Below are 24224 nucleotides of genomic sequence, written 5' to 3'. Positions count from 1 at the left end.
AATTCCATGGCATATTATTGAAATACTCCTCATATTTCTCAGAACAAGTTACTGTCCAATTGGTGTTTGGAGTTGTGCAGATGAGTGTCAGTTGCAACATTACATACAGTTATGAGATGAATAAATTTATATTTTAGTAATATTGGTAGATGGATAAATGTTAAGCAATCTCCATATTCCTCCTAGCAATATGCTTACTTTCATCCGTCATGATTATTAAAGTCCACTGCAGGAACTGGGTTGGAATTAAAAAGCTAGTGTCAACAAATTGTCCTTTAAAGAAAGACACTTGCCAGCTTTGCTCTGCCAAACTTAATGTGATTTCAAGCTTTCAGATGTACTTGACTCTTAACTGCTTTGTAAAATGTCTGAGCTAGTCATCCAGATCAAGGACACTTAGGGGAAGGGCAACAATTCTGATCCTACCAGATATGTTTATATTCCATGGCACAATGAAGGTAATATAAAAAATGGAATCTTTAGTGTACATGCAAGGGCAAAGAAGACTTAATTTAACATTTAATCTGGAACGAGCTTATCGCCAAGAATTCAATACTTAATGGCTACTGAGCTTCCTGGTTTACGAGCTGAGGTCTTGGATATTTCAGAGAAATTAGATAGTTGCACAAGTATTACTGGTAAATTTATTGTACCTTTTTAAGAGAGCATAAGTAGTCGGTGCTTAAAAGAGTCTGAAAATGTAAGTGGTAAAGAGAATGGACAACGGGACAAACCCAGAGCAAAAAGTGACGAAATCTGAATGCGTAATACAGATTGAGTATCCCTTATCCAAAATGCTTGGGTCCAGAAGTGTTTTGGATTTTGGATTTCTTGGGGGTTTTGTGATATAATGTGATAGTTTGGGATGGTTATCATTTCTGAATCTGAGTTTATGTGCTACCAGTAAGCAGTCTTTGTCTTACACTTGTTTATCACACACATGTAGTTAACAGTAAAAAAATTATTACATGCCATTAATATAATGGAAATATAACATGTTCAGGGTAACCAAAGCAGCATTGAGAGAATACCTGAATCAGCCGTTGAACAACACAACAATAAGCAATGGCAGGCTTTCAATCTCCCACCTACCTTGCTGTGTTTTGATTAAAAGGTTGCAGTACACTATGTTTGCATTTTACTTTGTATTAGGTTTTATCTAAAGTATAAAAGCAATCAGCAATCAACTTGTGTTCATTACATATGTGAGATCGCTTCTTAGAAGTGTCTGTGGTGCACAGAGACCTGTGCATTACTTGGGAACCTTCCAGCGTCTTGTGGAATTTTCCATTTATGATGCTATGTCGGAGTTCCAAAAAAAATTCGGATTTTGGAATTTTGGATAAGTGGTACTCAGCCTGTGTTTTAAGATTGGTTGGCTGTACGTTGTCCATAGACCTTCTGTTCTTTTTGTTGTCACTTGTGAATAGAATAGGTCAATTCAGCTGGTGGATGAATTGTAGTGTCTGTATTTTATCTTTGGGCGACTTTTCACTTTTACCTGTTTCTGCCTGACAAGTTAACAGACTCCCCTGTGAGCACCAACGCAGGATGTGGATAATTTATTCTGTTCTCTTGGCGTCAGAGCTCACTTACTGAATGTTTTCCCCATGACCAAGTAGATTTTAAATTGCATGAGATTATAGTTGCAAAGTTATATTGTAAGTTCTTCTTTTGATACTTAAATTATATCTTTGTTTCTAAAGCCTGAAAGAGAAAATTCTCAGGGCATTTCCATAGCCGAAGGAAGCTCCAGCTCGATGGTGGCCAAGGTTGGACAAAAGACAAAACCAATCATCCCCGAAATGTGTTTTACATCAGGTGGAGAAAACACAGAGCCTTTACCTACAAACTCGTACATTGGTGAAGATGGGACCAGCTTGCTCATTTCCTGTGCAAAATGCTGTCTACAGGTTCATGCTAGTAAGTATCTCATTTACCCAGCAAACATAACTTTCAAGTGTAAAAGTCCTGAAAGCTTTCCATTTTGTGTTAATCCATGTAATAATGACAAATGTCTTACAAATGAAAATTCTGTTTGAATGTCAACATTTTGAATTGAAAAGTGTAAACAGAGCAATGAAGCATCATTCAAGCAGACTTCATTTAGAGTTGGTATTTAATTTTATTAGGTCTCACTTCCCACAGCATGTAGGAAGTCAGGATTGTGAAGGCAGTACAGGATAATATCGGGGTAGAGCTATAGGGATAGAGGAAAGCTACACCACCTTTTGTGCCTACAGTATTTAATTAGATCAAGGTTGTACTTTTGCTCCATGTTGAGTGCTTCCTAAGAACATTTTGTCCAACTCAGTTTTGAAATTTTCAATTGACTGAATAACTTTTTGGAGCAACAAGAACAGATCTCTACCCTGGTGTAAAGAATTGTTTCCTGACATTATCCTGATCTTCTCAGACTGTCCTGCCTTGCTCTCCTGGACATGATTTTGCTACACTTACCCTATGAGTTATTAATAATTTGATTACCAGTTTGTGTGCTAGGAATTAAAAAAAGTGGGACTACAATGTTTGATTATGAATTCTGTCTCATAATTTGATTATTTCAGTCCAAGCATCATTCATCATTCTAGTAGATCTGTACTCCACCCTTTCTAATTCATTATGCCAGATTGGATGCGGTTGATGTGGGTTCTAACCATGTCCTGATAAAGCTGAAGCACAAATTTCACTTATAATGCAATTTGCTTCAGATAAAGTTAGTGTTCCATTAGCCTTTCTAACCTTTTGTTTACCATGCACTAGCCTTCGGTGTTTCTGTGCCCAAGCATCTAAGTATCAATGATCCTCTACAATTTCTAATCTTGCCATTTGGAAATGTTTTGGCCTATATAAGCTGGAGTCCAAAACGTATGTTGTTACATTTCACCACAATCTGCCAGTTTTTATTTGTAATTACGGTGATCAATTCCTGTCTGATTTCTACTTTACTCGTCAATTACTAATTTGTACCTAAATTTCCAAAACAGCAAATTGCACAGTGCATCACATTCTACAGAGTTTCTGCTTTCCTTAGTTTTATACCTTAATTTCTTGTCTTTTATATTCTTTGGCACTCTGGTCCCATGTATACTAGGGATTTCAGTATAAGGAGAGATTGAAGAATTCAAATTTCTTTCCTTAGTGCAGAACCTGTTGAGAGGTTTCATAAGTGTTCAAAATTATGAAAGGTTTTTATTTTTTAAATATTGTTTCCAGTAGTAAGAGATCCAGTCCCACAGATTTAAGATAATTCATGAAGCGGAGTTACTAATCTGTGATTTTGTAACTGAAAAGGTAATAGAGGTAGGTTCTGTGGTAACTGTCAAAAGGGAATTAGAAGTACTGTACTAAGAGGAAAGATTTACAGGGCTTTGTGTGTAAATAAATAAATACATAATAGTAGAAGAAATAAAGCTAATTAGATAGTGTGTGAGCCAGACTAAGCTCAGTAGTATTCTATGTTATCAGATTTTATTAAAACTTTTGGATACAATAGTATTGAAGAATCATGTTGAGCTATCATCTTAGACTTCTGTGGCTTCTTGCTTTACTGTGACACTGACCACTAATCATTCATAGAAAATTTGAGATTCTGCTCTTTGAAGTGTTGATTGGCAGCATTCCTCATTATTCCAGTCAAACCTTTTCCATGGGCAGATGATGTTTATCTATTTAATTTGCTAACATCTCCTTTTTCATATTCACCCATTAATTCAACGCTTTAAGGGTCTTGTGTACATTGACAGGCTTTTTAAGCGACTATGGTGATTATTTCCCATCGGAAATGGTTACCAATTTCTTTCTACATTTTCCAAAACACTAGAGTCCTTACTACGGAATTTCTGGTTTCCAAATATACATCTCATGTTGACAACTCATCAGCTGTTCTTCATAAATTGAATGTTTCATAGATTTTAAAAGTTATAGAATGTAGAAGAGATTGATATTGAATATCTATGAAAATAAAATATACCCACATATCAATTTTTAAACAAACTTTTATTTCCAGATTATTGAAATCTTTTTTTGTATATTTTCATTATTTGGAGTGTCTTTTTTTTTGTATTTATTCATTATTTGGAATGTGGTAAACCTTAGCAATGTATTCCTAATTAAATGAGGTAGTCAACCACCATCTTGAATTGCTGCAGTTCCTCTGTTCCATGCATTTCCAGTTTGCTGTTGAGTAGGGAGTTCAAAAATTGACAGCCAGTAAAAATCAAGAATCAATGACGTATTTTTGTGTGGTATGTCACTTGGAGGGGAGTGTGAATTTTGTGGTCTTTTGTACCTTGTGCCTTGCCTTGCCCAGTTTGGTGATGGAAGTCATGAGTTGGGAGGACCTTGTTGGAATAGCTTAGGCAAGTAACTATGATAGATTTTGTAGATGCTACAAACTGTAGCCACCATGTGCTGCTGGTGTCAGGAATAAATGTTTAGTGGTGGATGGTACTGTTTTGATTTAGATGACTTTGAATGTTTTGAGTATTGTTGGTATTGAACTCATTTAAACAGGTAGAGAGTATTCCCTCATGCTACTAATGTGGCACAAGTATAATAAAAGGGCTTGAGATTTCAGGAGGTGAGTTGCTCTTTGCATATTAGAAAAATGAGATCAGATGAAGGCCATTCTGTGTGCTGAGCCAGCTCATCTATCATCACTATCACTAAGATGAGAATAAATTAGTAGAACCCTTTATTTCAATATCATATTCCTGCTCTCTGTAATCATTCCCTTGATGACTTTTGTATGTAAAAATCTATTTTCTCATTAATATATTTAGTGTCTTTCTCTCCACAGTTCCCTGTTTCAGAGTTCCGAAGGTTCACTGCATTCCAGTGAAAAAATTTCTCCTCATTTAATAATAAATGTCCTGCTCCTGTCCTGAGACTGTGACATGGGTTCTAGAACCTGCAGGTGGGAAATATCCACCCTGCTTCCAGCCTGTTAATTGTGTGTTTCAATGATATCTCCTCTCAGTTTTTGAAACAAGTGAATACAGACCAAGGTGACCCAGTTTCTCCTCACATATAATCCTAGTAATCAATCTGGTGAACTGTCATTGCACTTATCAATTCTTTGGATAAGGAGACTAAAAACACAACATAATTCTTCAGATATCCTCTCACCAAGGTCCTGTATCATTATTGAAAGACATCCTTGTTCCTATTGAAGGTGACCGTGAAGGCCAACATATAATTTGTCTAACAGCTTACTGAACCCGAATGTTTACTTTTAGTAACTGGTGTACAAGGAAAACCAGATCTCTTTGTGCACCTACATTTCCCAATCTATCTCCACATTGGAAAAATCAAAATAAGTTTGTGAAACATGATTTTCCTTTTTCAATCCATGTTGACTTGGTCTTATTCTATTAGTTATCAAACATAGGTAGTTACGTTCACTCTTACTGACGAGCATCTAATGCCACAAAATGCCTGACAATGGCCTTGTCAATAATTAGAACAAGATAGTTATGATTGTTTGAGATTGATCTTCCCAAATTCCAGAATGTCACTACAGAGAAATGTCCTTGGCCAAGCTGTTGTTGATCAGTTATCCCAACTGTAGGTTATTGCTACAGAATACTGTCCTTGGTCTAACACTCCTTAGCTGCTTCAACAAAAATCTTCCTTCCATCCTAAGGTGAAAACTGAGGATCTTGCTCAATTCCATTTGGAACTCCTCAACAAATGAAGCAGCCAACAAACATGCATTCGAACCTGGACAATATTCAGTCAGGCAATGAAGAGTGGTAGTTAACATACACAACATTTGGTGATGATTGAAAATGAATTGCTTGAGGAGTAATTAGATAGATTGGATTTGATTTACTCATTGGAAATTTGGGCAGTTTCTACTTTATCTGCATCCTCTCACGTGTTGTTTAACTGTTTATTATCTGTTGCAGAGCTAGGAATAATTAATGACAAATTAACCAGCAAGCATCATATTTCTTATGGAATGTGATAAATGGGAAAGCTAAAGAAGAGCAAGTTGTCCTTGCACAATGTGTGCTGTGTACGTTCTATCAATGATCAATCCCATAATATTCCAGTCCACCATTATCTTATGCAACACCTGTGTGTTATTTGCACCTAATAGGTTTGTAGAGCATATAGAATTGCTAGCATGCACATTTTTTTAGCTGTATTTCAATGGCTGCCTGCTTTATGTACTTCGGTGTTCTATCACACTTTTTGTCTACTTACTGCAGCAATTTTAGATGGCTCACTACAAACAAATCAGATATACAATTTCACTGGGAAATATGCATATTCATTATTGTGGCAGGAAAAATAATATGAATCATTGGGTATCTGCACATCTTTAGATATATATTTGATTTACTCAGGCTTTTCCAGAGGCTGTTATATATTTAAATAGGGAGAATTACATCAATTGTAGTCATCATCGGCCTTTCAGTGAATACTAGACATAAGAATGTTACTGTTACTTCACAATTATTTGATATCCTTTAAATGCAAGCTTACATAAATCTGATGCAAATATATCTGCTAACATAAATTACTTACTTCACAGTGATGCAGTCAAATATGTATGTAAAGTATGTATGTGTGGTTGAGAGTATTCTGACAGGTTGTCTCACAGCCTAGTAAGGAGACTTCAAAGCACAAGATTGCAAGAGGCAACAGAGCATTGTCAACACAGCCAGCTCCATACAGGTACAATCCTTCCCACTTTCAGGAACACCTTAAGGAGCTTCATAAATTCAGCATCCATCACTAAGGATCCTCGCCATCTGCAACATGCCCTCTTCTTCTAATTACAGGAGCCTGCAGATTCAAAAGCTTCAGATCACCTTTTCTCTTCCATGTCAGGTTATTGAATGGGTTATGAGCACTATCTAGCTATTCTTCTTTTTTCACTATTTACTTAATTTGCAATTTTTTAGTAATTTTTATCTATTGCTTTATGCTGCTGCTGCAAAACAATTAATTTCACAGCAGCTGTTAGTTATAATGAACATGATTTTGACTCTGAGAAGACCAGAAGACACAGGAACAGAATTAGGTAATTGAACCCGCGGAATCTGCTCCACAATTTGATCATGGCTGATTTATTTAAGGAATAATAAAGCTAAACAAAACCAGTATATGTAGGAAGTGAATAGCAGACTGTTGGACATTTGGGAAAGTGAGGATGTTTCCTGGGTCAAGTGGAATGATTCCTCTGAATTCATTTTCACTGGTTAAGTTATGTTATTTATAAGTCTGAAAATTTCACAAACTTATTGAGTTAAGGGGCAGAAAAGCAATAACATACGTAATCTGATCCCTCCTGAATTCCTGGGATTCACAGCCAATAATGTTTTTAAATTAAAGTTGTTCCTATTAAACTGGCAAGCACAGAAGGTTCCACAAACAGTAAGTTAGATAAGTAACTTGCCTTTTATAATCACCCAGATGATCCCACCAATTAGGACACAACTAACTGAACAAGCAGGCAAATCTAATGAACCAGCTGAGAAAATGATGTTTCCGACATCGTTGCAACACTTCAGTCAGCACAGCCCCTAACCACTCAGACAGACGCACATGCACTTGCACACACTCTGCAACCCCCCACCCTACCTCCCCTCTGGCTGGTCCGTTCTCAATTTGTCCCAGGAAAAAGTGTTGTCATTCTATGCAGTTGTCTGTTCCACTCAGCATGTTTGCTAGGTCATTCTTTAAACACTATACCAGATATTAGCTACATCCACAATTCAATCTCTAGATAAATTAGAAAACTCCAGATCTGAGATGTCATTGAGTCATAGAAAAGTACAGCTCAGAAACAGGCCCTTCAGCCCATCTAGTCTGTGCCGAACCATTTAAACTACCAAGTCCCATCAACCTGCACCTGGACCATAGGCCTCCATACCCCTACCATCCACGTACTTGTCCAAATTTCTTTTAAATGTTGAAACTGAGCTTGCAGCTCATTTCACAGTCTCACAATGCACCTTTGTGTTCCCCTTAAACTTTCACCCTTAACACATGACCTTTAGTTGTAGTCCTACCCAACCTCAGTGGAAAAAGCCTGCTTGCATTTACCCTATCTATACCCCTCATAATTTTGTATATCTCTATCAAATGTTCCCTCAGTCTTTTGTGCTCCAGTGAATAAAGTCCTCACCTATTCAGTCTTCCCTTATAACTCGCGTCCTCCTTGTAAATTTCCTCTGTATCTTTCAACCTTATTTACATCTTTCCTGTAGATAGGTAACCTAAACTGCACACAATACTCCAAATTAGCCTTCACAAATGTCATGTACAACTTCAACATAACATCCCATCTCCTGTACTCAGTACTTTGATTTATGAAGGCCAATATGCCAAAAGCTTTCTTTACAACCTTATCTGTCTGTGCCACCACTTTCAATGGATTATTGATCTGTATTCTGAGATCCTTTTTTGCTACTGCACTCCCCAGTATCCTACTGTTCACTGTGTAGGACCTATCCTGGTTGGTCCTACCAAAGTGCAACACCTTGCACTTGTTTGCTTTGAAGTCCACCTACCATTTTTGAGGCCATTTTTCCACCTGGTCCAGATCCCGCTGCCAGCTCTGATAGTCTTTCTCGCTGTCCATTACACCCCCAGTATCGGTGTCATCTGCAAATTTGCTGATCCATTTTATCCACATTATCATCCAGGTTATTGATATAGATGACGAATAATAGTGGACCCATCACCAATCCCTGTGGTACTCCAGTAGTCACAGGCCTCTAGTCAGAGAGACAACCATCTACTACCACTCTCTAGTGTCTCCCACAAAACCAGGGTCTAATCCAGGATTCCCAGGACCCCTTGCTGAATGGTATTGGTAAAATTAAAAAGGTTGGAACCCCGGTCTAATCCAATTTACTACGTCATTTTATATGCAAAGCATCTGAGCCCTGACCAACCTCCTGTGCGGGACCTTGTCAAACGCCTTGCTAATATCCACTGTTTTGTCTTCATTAACTTTCCTGGTAATTTCCTCAAAAAAAAACTCTTTAAGATTGGTTTGACACAACCTACCACGCACAAAGCCATGCTGACTCTCCCTAATCAGTCCCTGTCTATCCAAATACTTGTATATTCAGTCCCTAAGAATACCTTTCAATAACTTTCCCACTAGTGATGTCAGGCTTATCTGCCTATAATGTCTTAGTTTATTTTTGGAACCTTTCTTAAACAGTTGAACAATATTAGCTACCCTTCAATCCTCTGGTACCTCACTTGTTGCTAAGGATCATTTAAGTATCTCTGCAAGGACCCCTGCAATTTCTGCACTTTCCTCCCACAGGTCTGGGGATTTATCCAACCTGATTTGCCTCAGGACAGCAAACACCTTCTCCTCTGTGAGCTGTATTGTATCCATGACCTCGCTGCTGCTTTGACTGTGTGTCCATCTCCTAAGTAAAGACAGATGCAAAAAATTCAATTAAGATCTCCCCCATCTCTTTTGACTCCATACATAGATTACCATTCTAATCCTCCAGAGGGCTAATTTTGTTGCTCGCAATCCTTTTATTCTTAACATATTTGTAGAATACCTTGGGATTCTCCTTCACCTTGTCTGCTAGGGCAACCTCAAGCTGCCTTTTAGACCTAATTTTTTTCTTAAGTGTTCTCTTGCATATCTTGTACTCAATATGTACCTCATTTATTCCTACCTGCCTATACCTGCTACACAACTCTTTTTTTTCTTAACCAAGGCCTCAGTATTGCTGGAAAACCAAGGTTCCCTAAACCTGTTATCATTACCTTTTATTCTGACAGGCACATACACACTTTGTACTCTCAAAATATCACTTTTTAAGGCTTCTCACTTACCAAGTAAGTGCTCCAGGGTTGTTTTGAGGTGACAGACTGGCAGGCACTCTGTGAGCCACATGGAGAGGATATTGATGGGCTCACAGAGTGCATCGCTGATTACATCAACTTCTGTGTGGACTGCAACGTTCCGACAAGAGCTGTCCTTTGTTATTCAAATAACAAGCCATGGGTAACAAAGGACATTAAGGACATCCTGAATGCTAAAAAGAGGGTGTTTTGATATGGAAATAGGGAGGAGCTGAGGGCAATACAGAGGGACCTGAAAACCAGAATTAGGGAGGCTAAAGGCAGGTACAGGAGGAAGCTTGAGTGGAAGCTCTAGCAGAACAACATGAGAGAGGTCTGGAGTGGGATGAGGACCATCACTGGGTTCCGGCAAACTAGCAACAGTGGAGCTGAAGGCAGTGTGGACATGGCCAACGAACTTAACCTGTTCTTTAACAGATTTGACATTGTGGCCCCGCCCATCCCCCACATGAGTCATCTGTTGTTGGCCCCCAACCAACACATATTCCACTCTCCATCCTACCCCTCCTCACAGTCCCCCACCCTGCTCTCGTGACTATACCCCTTCCCCACACGAAACCACCATGGTGGGCTTCACAGCTGAACAGGTGAGAAGACAGCTGAAACGTCTCAACCCAAGCAAGGCTGCAGGACTGGATGGTGTCAGTACCAGGGTGTTCAAAGCCTGTGCCCCTCAGCTTTGTGGAGTACTTTGCCATGTCTTCAACCTGAGCCTGATGCTCCGGAGGGTTCCTGTGCTGTGGAAGATGTCCTGCCTCGTCCCTGTGCTGAAGACGCCGCGCCCCAGTGGCCTCAATGACTACAGACCGGTGGCATTGACCTCCCACATCATGAAGACCCTGGAGAGACTTGTTCTGGAGCTGCTCTGGCCTATGGTCAGGCCACACTTAGATCCCCTCCAGTTCGCCTACCAGCCCCGACTAGGAGCTGAGGATGCCATCGTCTACCTGCTGAACAGTGTCTACGCCCACCTGGACAAGCCAGCGAGTGCATGTTTTTTGACTTCTCCAGTGCGTTCAACACCATCCGCCCTGCTCTGCTGGGGGAGAAGCTGACGGCAATGCAGGTGGATGCTTTCCTGGTGTCATGGATTCTTGATTACCTGACTGGCTCCATAGGGGACTGTCTTGACTCCCTTTCTCTTCACCATTTACACCTCGGACTTCAACTACTGCACAGAGTCTTGTCATCTTCAGAAGTTTTCTGATGACTGTGCCATAGTTGGATGCATCAGCAAGGGAGACGAGGCTGGGTACAGGGCTATGGTAGGAAACTTTGTCACATGGTGTGAGCAGAATTATCTGCAGCTTAATGTGAAGAAGACTAAGGAGCTGGTGGTAGACCTGAGGAGAGCTAAGGTACCGGTGACCCCTGTTTCCATCCAGGGGGTCAGGGTGGACATGGTGGAGGATTACAAATACCTGGGGATACGAATTGACAATAAACTGGGCTGGTCAAAGATCACTGAGGCTGTCTGTAAGAAGGGTCAGAGCCATCTCTATTTCCTGAGGAGGTGTGAGGTCCTTTAACATCTGCTGGACGATGCTGAGAATGTTCTATGAGTCTGTGGTGGCCAGTGCAATCATGTTTGCTGTTGTGTGCTGGGGCAGCAGGCTGAGGGTAGCAGACACCAACAGAATCAACAAACTCATTCGTAAAGCCAGTGATGTTGTGGGGATAGAACTGGACTCTCTGACGGTGGTGTCTGAAAAGAGGATGCTGTCCAAGTTGCATGCCATCTTGAACAATGTCTCCCATCCACTACATAATGTACTGGGTGGGCACAGGAGTACATTCAGCCAGAGACTCATTCCACCGAGATGCAGCACTGAGCGTCATAGGAAGTCATTCCTGCCTGTGGCCATCAAACTTTACAACTCCTCCCTTGGAGGGTCAGACGCCCTGAGTAAATAGGCTGGTCCTGGACTAATTTCCTGGCATAATTTACATATTACTATTTAACTATTTATGGTTTTATTACTATTTAATTATTTATGGTGCAACTGTAACGAAAACCAATTTCCCCCGGGATCAATAAAGTGTGACTATGACTAATACTATGACTTAAGTACACCTTTGCCAGAAAACAGATTAAATTGAATTGGATTGAATTGCGCTGAATTTAAATTCTAGAAATGGAAGACTGTATCCTTTTTCCATAGATCCTGCCTGGCCTGCTGAGTTCTTCCAGCATTTTGTGTGTGTAAAACAAATTTTATGTTTTGTCTAGCTGAGAAAGGCCAGAAGCAAACTTATCAATATAAATTGAATTAAATGGAAACAGACTGGATATAAATTCCCACCCATGTTTGAACCTATCCTTGCAACAGCAGCTCTCTGGAAGCCTAAGGTTTACCTGTTTCCCAGAAGGGTCATTAGACAATTGTTTATTTTCCCTGTCAATGCTTCTGTGTTTTATTTAGTAATTGATGGACAACATGCTGTCTGGTGCTCAGATTGACGGTGGATGTTTGTATGCTGCATTCCTAATGTTACTGAGATCCTTCAAGATAAAAATATTATGCTGGAAGTCTTTGTTTTGTGTGGGAGATGGACGATGAAATTAGCACCCTAATTTGATTCTGCCCATGACAAACTGCTTGATGTAAAATAATACCTTCTGTCTCCCTTGTTAAACATTTATGATGAACTCGTTATACTTGTTTTTTTTAAATTAAGTTTAACTTAAATTGGAGAAGTCAGAATTTTATACCTAATGAACAGCAAGAAGAAGCTGTGGAATAGGAGAGGAGGTGTTGTGAACCTTGTGGCAACTCATTTTTAGTCCAATTTAATCAGTCTGCACATCTATTTTCATTAGTTCTTGTGAAGAAGCTTTAATACTCAGATAATTAAGGAAAGCTTGCAGTCAGAATTGAAATGGTAAACGTCTGATCCTGAATTACAGTCACAAGATAGCTTTGAAGTGCATCCACAGTACTTTATCTGGCATTGAGGGGTATTCTTTTATGTTTTGCATTGTCCCCAAAAGCAAATTAGATCTCTATTTCTACTGGTCATTCCCTGCTTTCTCCTTTGAAGATTAGATAGAAATTAAAAAAAAAACACTTTCAATTAGCCAATTATTGTTTGCTGTTGTTTTTCCTTCACACTGAATCATTGTACTATGAACTACCATGTAGTCTTTCCCAAGATGAATTACATTAAATTTCAAGTTGTGGAGTTAATCATGACAGGGAATCAGATAATTCAAAATTAACATACCAGCCCATTAAATTCTACATTGTCTTGAAATAGATATATAGGAAATAGATGAAAAAAAGGGCTAACTTAGTCATGGTTGTTTTAATGTTGTGTGTTTGGCAAGAGTCAGCAGTTGAGAGATTATCATGAATCATAGATTACAGAAAATTTTCATTTAAGTTTTATCTACCTCAACTGCTCTAAGATTTTGAAAACTGGGCATTGGACATTGCTCTTATATCTTGAGTTAAGCACCTTCTTTCAGATGTTCATGTGTAACATGCAGACATGTCATGGAGCATTTTATGACAAGTGTTTCTTGTGCTTCACATTTTTTGTGACTAAAGTAAAGGCATCCGTTGGTCTTGCGAGACCATGGATATGCGCTTGAAAAGTCTTCACTCTCCAGGGCGCAGGCCTGGGCAAGGTTGTATGGAAGACTAGCAGTTGCCCATGCTGCAAGTCTCCCCTCTCCATGACACCAGTGTTGTCTAAGGGAAGGGCATTAGGACCCACACAGCTTGGCACCAGTGTCGTCGCAGAGCAATGTGTGATTAAGTGCCTTGCTCAAGGACACAACACGTTCCCTTGGCTGGGGCTCGAACTCACGACCTTCAGATTGCTAGTCCAATACCTTAACCACTTGACCACGTGCCCACACCACGTGTGACTGCTGATCTTCATAAGTTAGTGTATTATGTGTACTACTGTGCTTTATACCCTGGTTTGAAGAAACATTGTTTCGTTATAGGTTATATACATGTATGTAGTTAAATGACAATAAACTTCACTTGACTTGATTTTCGTGAATCTTCAAGTTCAATTATCATTCAACCATGCATGAAAATTGCCAAATGTTCCTCCAGGGCCAAGGTGCAAAACACATTATCCACAACACATAACAGAAATAACACACATGCTAGCAATTTCAGAGAAAAAAAATCATACAATCACAAAGGGGGAAAAATAATATAGCTCAAGTTCCTGAGTGGCAAAACTGTAGGCAGTCCTGGTCCAGCTTGTTCTTCCATTGTGTGAACACTGGAGGACAGCACTGGCAGAAGGGGCCCACCCCCAACCTTGTACAGGTTCCACCACACCCTTCAGTGGTTCTCCCACACTGCCTCAGCTCTCTACCCCTGGGTGACTGCAACAGCAGCTGAGGCCTAGTCCTTGCCAGAACCAAGGCCACACAGCTCCCCTGCTGTCAGTCTCACCAATGAACCAGTGAACCAGCCTTGCAGTAGTCTACTTACCAATGTCCAATAGGGTCGTGCGATCACAATAAAAATGTCCAAGACAATCATTCACTCTGTTTGTTGGATTGCACACCGCCTGGGCACAACAGTGCTCAGCAAGTCCAGACAACAACAATCTTTTGTGCTTTTACACAATGATCTTTTGTGCTTTGCGGTGAAGACCAAACTTCAAGTCAACATTCTGAGGGAGATGAGGATTTTTACTACTACTTGGGTACAGCACTGATTTGAAGATAGGTGAATACATTTGCCAGTATTTCCAACCGGTTGATTTGTTCTTTCCAGGTTGCTATGGTATTCGACCAGATTTAGTGAAGGACGGCTGGACCTGTTCGCGATGTACAGCCAATTCTTGGACAGCGGTAAGTGTTCCATACAAAATGCTTCACGGCTGTTTCAAGATAGAGATCAACAAGTTATCCTGGCTCAAGGGGTTGAATACAGGTAGTGAGAGAAGTGAATGGATAGTTTCACTTGAGTAAGTTTTTAAAAGTTTTGCACTTCGTAATGCAAATTAGAAAGAATGGTGGGATATCCTTCCCAGACAGCTGATTGGTTAGCAGCTCTCTCATGCCTCAATTGTCATATATTATATTTAACAGAAATTTCCTATTTGTGCTAAATTAATTCATCTTGCATGTGATAAGCAATTAGCCTAACTACTCCTAGCAGGAGGAGTAAAAGTAACTTTACTTACAGAACCACAATTAGGAAAAAAAATCATGCTAAGAGAGACATCCAGTGTGACAGGAATAAATTCAGCTGCAGCTGCCCCAATGGATGCCTCTGACACCATTTGTGTGAATTTGAAAATGAAAAAATCAATACCTGGTGGTTGTATGACTGGAATTTTACCTCTGGATATCTTACTTTGAATGTAGGAACAAGTGTTAAATAATGGCGCACGTAGATGCTAAATTTTGTGAGTAGTAAATCCCTTATAGTGAACTTTTCCAGAAATTGCTTGTCCTTTAAAAATACATTTTTGAGCCTGCATCACCTTTTAAACAAGTCAATTGTGATATCCTCCATAACAGATACCTGACACAATTGTACTCTGTGAAATGCTATGACCTTTATGAAGCTTACTAAAGAAAAATCCTCCCCAAAGGGAAGATAGACAATAAAGAGAAATATATTTCATGAAGTTTATTAAAGAACAGATCCTCTGCTTCAGGTTCTGAAAGTATGAGAATGATTTAAAAAAAAAGGAAAAGTAGTGGACTGAAACTTTGCATGTGGAGGGAAGAAAGCTAAGTGTGTGGCTAAAATTCAAGCAGTCATTAATATTTTGAACTGATCTTGATAACTTATTTGTTGTGAATCAAGGATATTATTGATGTTAAATCAGTTCCAATCATTATATCATCCTGGTGCAATCACAACAACTTAGCAACAAATACTCTCAAAACTGTGGAGATGCATATTGAGCAACACACACAAAATGCTGGAGGAACTCCACAGTCCAGGCAGCATCTATGGAAAAAAGCACAGTCAATGGTTCAGCCTGAAACGTCGACTGTGCTTTTTTTCATAGATGCTGCCTGGCCTGCAGAGTTCTTCCATCATTTTGTGTGTGTTGCTTGGATTTCCAGCAGCTGCAGATTTTCTCTTGTTTGTGAAATGCATATCAACTTCAGGAGAAATGTATCTCCTCTCCACCCACTCATCACAACTCTAAAGTTAACACTGTTTCAACATTCAAATTTCTGGGCATCATTATTTCACAAGACCTCACGTGGGAGAATCATATTTCATTCATTAATAGAAAGGCTTGGTGGAGGATGAACTACTTAACTTATGGCAGTTAGTAAAATTCATTCTTCCCGGAACATACTGGTGTATTTCTACCCTGCCATTATAGAGCGTGTCTTGACATCAACCTTTACTGACTGTTTTACTGCAGCACCCTCTCACAATATACAAAAACTTCAGTGATCTGTCAGGTCAGCTGAAAAGGTTATTAACTGCAGTCCATCTTCACTGCAAGGTTTTTGTCAACTTTATTCACTGTATACATTTACATAGTCTGAAATTGCTTTGGTGTGGTGGCACAACATGCAACAAAAACCAACAACCGTCGACAATTATAAGAATAAAGAATTATATAAAAAACTTAAGAGGTTGAGGTAAAGTTATGGAAAAAATGTATGAATAGTTAAATATCAGCATGTACAGTACTGTGCAAAAGTCTCTCTCTCTCTCTCTCTCTGTGTGTGTGTGTGTGTGTGTGTGTGTGTGTGTATATATATATATATATATATATATATATATATATATATATATATAAAATGTAGTGAGGGTGCTCAAGACTTTTGCGCAGTACTTTATCAATGTGGAGCGGAGAGCGAGTTTCTACGTCTGGTGGGATGTTGGGAAGGCGAGCGCAGTGTGCCACAATAGGGACAGGTGACAGAGAAGGAGTGTGGGTGCAGACACAACCAGCCCCGAGGCACCAGGCAAGGTCATTTGATTCCAAGTAATTGGTTTATTGATCATTACAAAATGTCTTTCTAGTGCTTCACCACCCTCTCCCATCCCCTTATCCTAACCATGATTTCCCTCTCCTTGCTCCCTTCCTACACTCAGTCCACAAGAGACCCATAGCAGAATCAGGTTTATCGTCACTCACATATGTCATGAAATTTGTTTTTTGTTGTAGCACCAGTACAGTGCAATACATAAAATTACTGCAGTACTGTGCAAACGTCTTAGGCACCCCTGCTATATACAGTATATGTGCACACTACTGTATTTACAATGTCATTAGCATTATAAAAAATGGTTTAAAGTGTTTACAGTGCAGTGACGGTGTAATAGATAGAATGGGTGAGGACAAAGGAGTGGGCAGGAAAACTGTTGGGGGTACTACCCCCCTCCCCCCCCCCCCAACAAACAACCTCTTCCAAAAGCTCCCTTCGGGAAAGTGCTATAAAGCTATTGAAACAAAAGCTTCACGCCATTTTAAAAAAATTCTTCCCCCAGGCAGATAATCTGATTAACCATTCTAGTTAGCCCCCCACTTCCCTGTATTTTTTTATAATACTGCTTACATTGTAAATACGTGCTGGTATTCATGCATTTATGCACATTTTCTTCCATATCTGTATTTTAATGTCTAGGTTTATTATTTAATATAATTCTTTATTCTTATAATTGTTGAATGTTGTTTTAGTTGCATGTTATTGCAGCATATCACAGCGCATTCCTCATTTGTAAATGTATACAGCGAATAAAGTTTATCCTTGATTTTATATTTTACATTATTAATAACACTTTCACATGTGAAGGCTTCATCAAAAAATATATAAAATTGGATTCCTTTGGGAACTTCTGATGTCTAGATTATGGATAAATGGTTGAAGTTGTGCAGAATTATTTACAGTATATTACAGCAGTTGAGCTCTTTTGGTGATTTTGTATAACATGTTGCCAATCCTTAAGACAATCAAAATCATTGAAGTCACAGTCTTTTGGTGGTGCCTTTACAATGTCTGTGGTCAGTGTAATCCAACACAGGCTCAAAAATAAACTCTCATTCTTGTTTAATTACTTATATGCTGCCAGTTTCAGATTGTTGGTGACCATTCTCATACTGAGAAAGCAAAGCTGAGCTGGAAAGTTCATAGTCTGTGTTTGCTTGATGCTGAGTTAAGATTCTGTCCACATATCTGTTGCGTCACTAAAGCCATCTTTTTCTATCTCTATAAAAGTACTCAGATCCATCCCTGCTTCAATTTGATTGCTGTCTAAGTAATTCACTCCTTTGTTATTTATGATTCTTGCTAATCAATACTGTTCTGTCTAGCCATCCATTTTCTACTGAGTTTGTATGCATTCAAGCCTCTGCAGCTGCTGTCTCACCTCTGCCCATTTACTGGCTTTAACAGTACCTCAATTTTAAAGTCAGATTTGCACCACCAAACATCATCTACCCCAGTATCACCATATCTGCAAACTCTCCAGCCCTACATACCTCCTAGATTTCTTCACTCCTCCCATTATGCACTCTAGTTGTCTCCCCATCTTCCTTGGTCCACTACTTGGTCTATCATGCTTTCAGCTAGCATGATCCTATGGTCTCAAATTAAGTGCCTTATATTTTGCTTGCCTAAGTGTTTCTCTTTCCTACTTTTGCAGAACCCACTTCCTTTACTGAGCCTTGTCATCATCTACCCTACTTCATTCTCAGTCGTGCTTTCTATCTTGTACAATACCAAATAGCATCAATTTTTTGATAATTATTCCATTTATGTCCTTACTTTATATTAGAGAATCTGTATTAATTCATATTGTTGCATAATCATGTATTCTTTCCCTCCAAACACCCCCCATTGCTATTTACTGCTGCTTAAAAGTTGATGTCTCCATGTTGGCTTCCTATTTATTTTGTGTTGTTAATCACTAAGAGTCTGCTTTTGTTTGTGCAATGGCTACAGAATTGTGATCAAAATTAAAACCATTCAGTATTAAGGAGAAACCTGTAACCAATTTACTTTGAGTCATAGAACAGGTACTTCAGCCAAACTCATCCATGCTGACTGTGTTGCCTAGTGAGCCAGTCCCATCTGCCTGAGTTTGACCCCTAGCCTTCTAAACCTCTTCTATCCATGTACTTATAAGACCATAAGACGACGACATCATCAAAGTGTGTGGGCCATGCCCAGATTGAGCTTTGACTGCCATGACCCACACACTCTTGTTTCGGGTCAAGTGGATCAATTCATTGGTATTCAATTCCAGTTCTCTGGCTGCTGTCTCCATCGTCATTTGTCTTTGTCTTCCTCTTGCTTTCTTCCCTTCAATCTTTCCCATAATTACTGTGCGTTCTAACTCCTCTTTCCTAATCACATGTCCAATGAAGTTACACTGCCTTTTTATGATCTCGTACATTATTTCTCTTTTTGTGTTTGCTCTGTTCATGACATCCTCATTAGATATTCATTTCGTCCATGATATTCCTTGCATCCTCCTCAAAAACCACATCTCTGCTGCTTCAATTTGCTTCCTCATGTTACTAGATATTGTCCAACATTCTGAGCCGTATAACATAACTGGATAAACGTAACATTTCAGTATTCTGAGTCGGGTTGTCCTATGTACCATAAGATATAGGAGCAGAATTAGGCTATTTGGCCCTTCGAGTCTGCTCTGCCATTCAATCATGACTGATCCTTTTTTTTCCCCTCCTCAGCCCCACTCCCTGCCCTTCTCCTCATAACCTTTGATGCCATGTCCAATTGAGAACCTATCAAACATTGCCTTAAATATACCCAAGGACCTGGCCTCCACAGCTGCCTTATCTAGATGCCTTTTAAATGTTGCTTATGTGCCTGCCTCAATCCCTATTTCTTGTAGCTCATTCCAGATACGTGCCGCCTTTTGCAAGAAGCAACTGCCCCTGATGTCTCTTGTGAATCTCTTGCCCCTGATATTAAACCTCTGTACTCTTGTTTTTAGCACCCCCTCCCTGGGAAAAAGAAAATGTGTTTTCACTCTGTCGGTGCTCCTTATGATCTTTTATACCTTAATCAGTCCCCTCAATCCATGTTCCAGTGATAAAGAGCCAGTCTACACATCCTCTCCTTGTAAGAGTTCCTCTCCCTGTGCCTTCAGCAATGCATCTTTATCCTCCACTTGACATCATTCTATTTTTCATCCACTTATGACTCTGAACAACAACATCCAAAAGTAAAACAAGTTTGATATCAGTAATGAATCATAGAATTTTCCTTGTTTCATGCTGCACTTTTTGGTTCAGTAGACTTTTCAGCATGCACACAAATAGGTGGTTTAATTCTCTTTAACAAATAACAGGATGTTGATAATAGAGGATTAGCCTTTGTGATAGATGTTTAATTTTAAAACCTACATATAACTGCAGTGAAATTGTCTTTTGAATATAAAATGATTGGGATAGTATTGAAAATGGATTATTGTTCCTTAGTGCATTATTTCAACTCATAGATGTCCAGTTTATTTCATATAGTCTGCAGTGAAACATGTTTAGATTTTACCAGCATCAAAAAATTATTAAGAGTAAATCGCAATAAAGTGTTCTGTTCTGATCATTTTGCTTGAAATATGCAGTGAAGAGAAGGCTATCTGACATAGCAACTTTTGCCATTAAGCCACACTCTCAAAGTCATACTAACCAAAATGGTGATGTTATGGTGACAGACATTGGTATGACTGCATCAGTCTTTGGCTTACCAAGAATTGGTCTGAATTGTGCGAGTTGCTTTGTAGGTCATTTCATTCAATTTAAACACCAGTTTGCCCATGTCATGAGGAGATCTTTGGAAGGACAACTGGGTTGAGAATGACTTTGTGATATTTGAATTCAGTGCTTGTTTGATGTCATGTGGCTTTATCCTTTATTAACAATGCAGTTATGATACGACTGAATGGCTTTATAGGAAACTTTAATAGGTAGTGAAGAATCTATCATAGTGCAGCCATTCTGGAGTCACTTGCTGGTCAGACGAGGTAGAGACATCGGTTTTTCTCTCCTGGAGGGCATGAGTGAGCCAGATGGATTTTCACGATAATCCTACAGCTTAATGTTCAATCTTGCTCATATTGCTTTTAACTTTGTTTGCTATTAACTTAATATAAATTGCACTTTAGTCAATAGAAGGATTCTTCAGTTTCAGTCCAAGCTTCTCGATTACTAGGCATGTAACTTAATATTGTACTGGCACCATATGAGGAAGTATGTCTGTTTGCACCTTTAGCGGCCTCTGTGATCGTCTTTCACAATGTTTGGCTACTATAAAAAATGAGGCTACGAGAACTAAAATCAAAACTTACTTGAATTTAAATTTAAAATGGATTTATATTTTAATTTAAAATGGAAAAGTTATTATTTTAGATTGAGCTTTATGAATTGTCCAGGTGGAAATCACATTTGTGCTGCTTTGCGTAACTTTCTGTTTCTTAACTTTTGCCTTCTGTTCTTCATTTCAGGCTTGTTGTTTGTGCAACTTACGAGGTGGGGCACTGAAAAGTACTACTGACAAAAGGTAGATTGAAACATAAGAAATAAATCTGAAAATTACTCAGAAGTTATGGTGATCCAAATGTCATTAAGTCAGTGCTAAATAGATCATGCTTTTGTCTGTAGATGGTGAGAAACAGAAGTCTGCTGTGCCTTCAGGTTGTCTAAAAAGATAAGATTAAGTATTGGGAACAGGGCTATTGATATTATTGCTACCATTAAGCAGTCCAGTAGTAAACTACATCAGCTGTGATGTGGGCCATACTGGCCTGAAAAGGCTCCTTAAGTAGGTGATGTGCTGTAGGCTAGAGGAAGTTTTCCACATCCGAAAGCATTCCTTGCACATGCCTCAAAGTATGTATGATGTTCTTTTGATATGTCTTGCATGCTTAACGTAAAGCATGGAACAGTACAACACAGTTTCAGCCCATCGGCCCACAATATTGTGCCAACCTATAAAACCTACTCCGCGATCATTCTAACCCTTCCCTAGTCACATTTCATAACCCTCTATTTTCCTTACAGCCATGTGTTTATCCAAGAGGTTTTTTAAATGTTCTTATTATATCAGCCTTTGCCACTATCCCTGGAGGTGTATTCCAGTCACTTACGCTGTCTTTATAGATTAAAAAAAACTACTTCTGATGTCTCCCCTAAACTTTTCTCCACTCACTTTAAGTGGATGTCCTCTGGTATTGGTCATAGCTTCTTTGGGAAAAAGGTGCTTGCTGTCTACTCTATCTCTCATTCTTATACACCTCTATTAAGTCCCCTCTCATTGTCCATTTCTCCAAAGAGAAAAGCTGTAACTTGCTTAGTATTTCCTCATAAGATGTGTTCTTTCAATCCAAGCAAATCTCCTCTGCACCCTTTCTAAAACTTAACGTGATCAGAGGTTCTTTTTTGTCCAACCTGCATCGATGAGGTAAAGAAGTTGCAAGGATCTTCTGGGGAATGAAAGGGAAAAGGACCAAAATGGGGGTGGGTTGGGCATTTGGTTGTGATGGGATGGTGGTGGAGAAATGGGATTGTAAGGGTTCAGTTGGGGTACGGGCAAATGGGTTGTGATTGACTACTTGATTAAGGTGATATACTTGCTGAGGTGGCTTCAGGCTATGTTTAAAAAATAACTTGATGGATTTGGGCAATGTGATGCTGGTAGGACATTGCATGAATGTCTGTAGGTTAGGGAGAACTGTAGTGAAGATTAATGTTTTGAATAACGGCACGTGAAACCAGTTCTCAATGCTGAAATCAGTGCAAAGGGTTATGCTTAGGATGGATACATTTTCATGTTGTCGGATACCTGGGTGCCTCCATGTGTGAAGGACCTGGAAGGTGAAGTACAGGCTTAATGGAGTCAGGATTGAGTCCCCAATTGCTACAATGAAAGCAGCATCTGTCATCAAGGACCCCTCTATCCAGGCTATGCTCTCTTCTCACTGCTGCCATTGGGAAGGAGGTACATCAACCTTAGGTCCTACACCACCAGGTTCAGCAACAGTTATTACCCTATCTGAAGGCAACCTACGGATTCACTTTCAAGGGCTCTTCAACTGATGTTCGGTATTATTTTTTTTCCCCCATATTTATTATTATTTGTTTGTCTTTTGCACATTGGTTGCTCCTCAGTCTTGCAGTTTTTCATTGATTTTATTGTATTTGTTCCACTGTGAATGCCTGCAAGAAAATTAATTGCAGGGTTGTATATGGTGACATACATGTATTTTTAATAATAAATTTATCTTGAACTTTTGGGCTAATTTTGTTCCATAGTTTATTTCCTAAGAAATATAGTGCATGGAAGCAATACATTTTGTGATAGAATTTGCAGGCTGCCTTCATGTTTTTTTTAAGGGAGGGTTTGGTCTGAATAAGATTGCATTTTCTGAGGAAGTAACAAGGGATATCAGTGAGGACTGTGCTTCAATAAATTTCAACATGACTGACAGGCTCCCACCAAGCAGGCTGGTCATTTTTTCTTGCTTTATGTAATATTCATGTTTACTTAAATGTGGGCAGTATGATGGGGTATCTTCCAGATGATACAGAAATTGGCCATGTGTTTGAGAGTAGAGAAGAAAACTTTAGACTGCAGGAAGGTGTAGATGATTTCTTCACCTGGGCAGAAAAATGGCAAATAGAATTTAATTTTGGGAAGTGTAGAGTGACGGAATGGAGTGTATAAGAAATGAGAGAATATTGAATAGTGATCAGGAAGAAAGGGGCCTTAGGGTTTATACACACCTATCCATAAAAATAGTAAAACTGATAAAGAAGCTGGTTAAGAAGACTTATGTGATACTTTTCTATAGTATTTGAGGCTTAGACTACAGGAGGTGTGAGGTTGTGCTCAAACTGTGCGCAACACTAGTCAGGAATGATGTGTTTCTTCTGAAGATGGTGCAGAGAAGATTTATAAAGATATTTCTTGGGCTAAACAGTTTACCAATGAGGAAGGAGTCAGTAAACTAGGGTTATTTTGTTTTGGAACAGAGAAACCAAGTCAAGGAGACACAAGACTTCAGAAGCTGGAATCTGGAGCACCAAACAATCTGGGTTGAGCAGCATCTGTGGTGGTGGGAGACATGGGGAGGAACTGTTGACAAGTTCAATTGAAGTTCTCCATCAGGACTCAAGACTTGACAGGGATTTAATTGGGATGTATGAAATTGAAGGTACAAGGTTGTCTAAATAGGAAGGATCAACTTCCTTCAACAGAAGAGTCATAAATCTGGAGTAATGGGTGGAAGGGGAGAGATGAGGAAAATTACTGTCAGGCAAAGGCCGATGGGGATATGAAACTCATTGCCTGAAAAGGAGGATAAGGGCAGAAATCTTCAAAATATCATTGATATAGTACTACATGAATACCCCTAACTTACAGGGTTAGGAACTACAGC

The 24224-nt window shown here is 39.3% G+C and overlaps 1 protein-coding gene across 3 annotated transcripts in view; it reads left to right on the top strand.

Moving 5' to 3' along the window:
- Positions 1–24224, top strand: part of kdm4b (lysine (K)-specific demethylase 4B) — a 550987-nt gene that overhangs the window by 428296 nt on the left and 98467 nt on the right. For all 3 annotated transcript variants that reach the window (XM_072244640.1, XM_072244641.1, XM_072244642.1), the window contains 3 exons: positions 1707–1923; positions 14607–14683; positions 21291–21346. In XM_072244640.1, the coding sequence (XP_072100741.1) occupies positions 1707–1923; positions 14607–14683; positions 21291–21346 (350 nt within the window). The remainder of the gene's footprint in view (positions 1–1706; positions 1924–14606; positions 14684–21290; positions 21347–24224) is intronic.

The sequence above is a fragment of the Mobula birostris genome, chromosome 26 (genome assembly GCF_030028105.1).
Source record: "Mobula birostris isolate sMobBir1 chromosome 26, sMobBir1.hap1, whole genome shotgun sequence".
In the NCBI taxonomy this organism is placed as follows: Eukaryota; Metazoa; Chordata; class Chondrichthyes; order Myliobatiformes; family Myliobatidae; genus Mobula; species Mobula birostris.
Note: the sequence above shows the minus strand (reverse complement) of the source record. Positions and strands in the feature narration are given on the sequence as shown.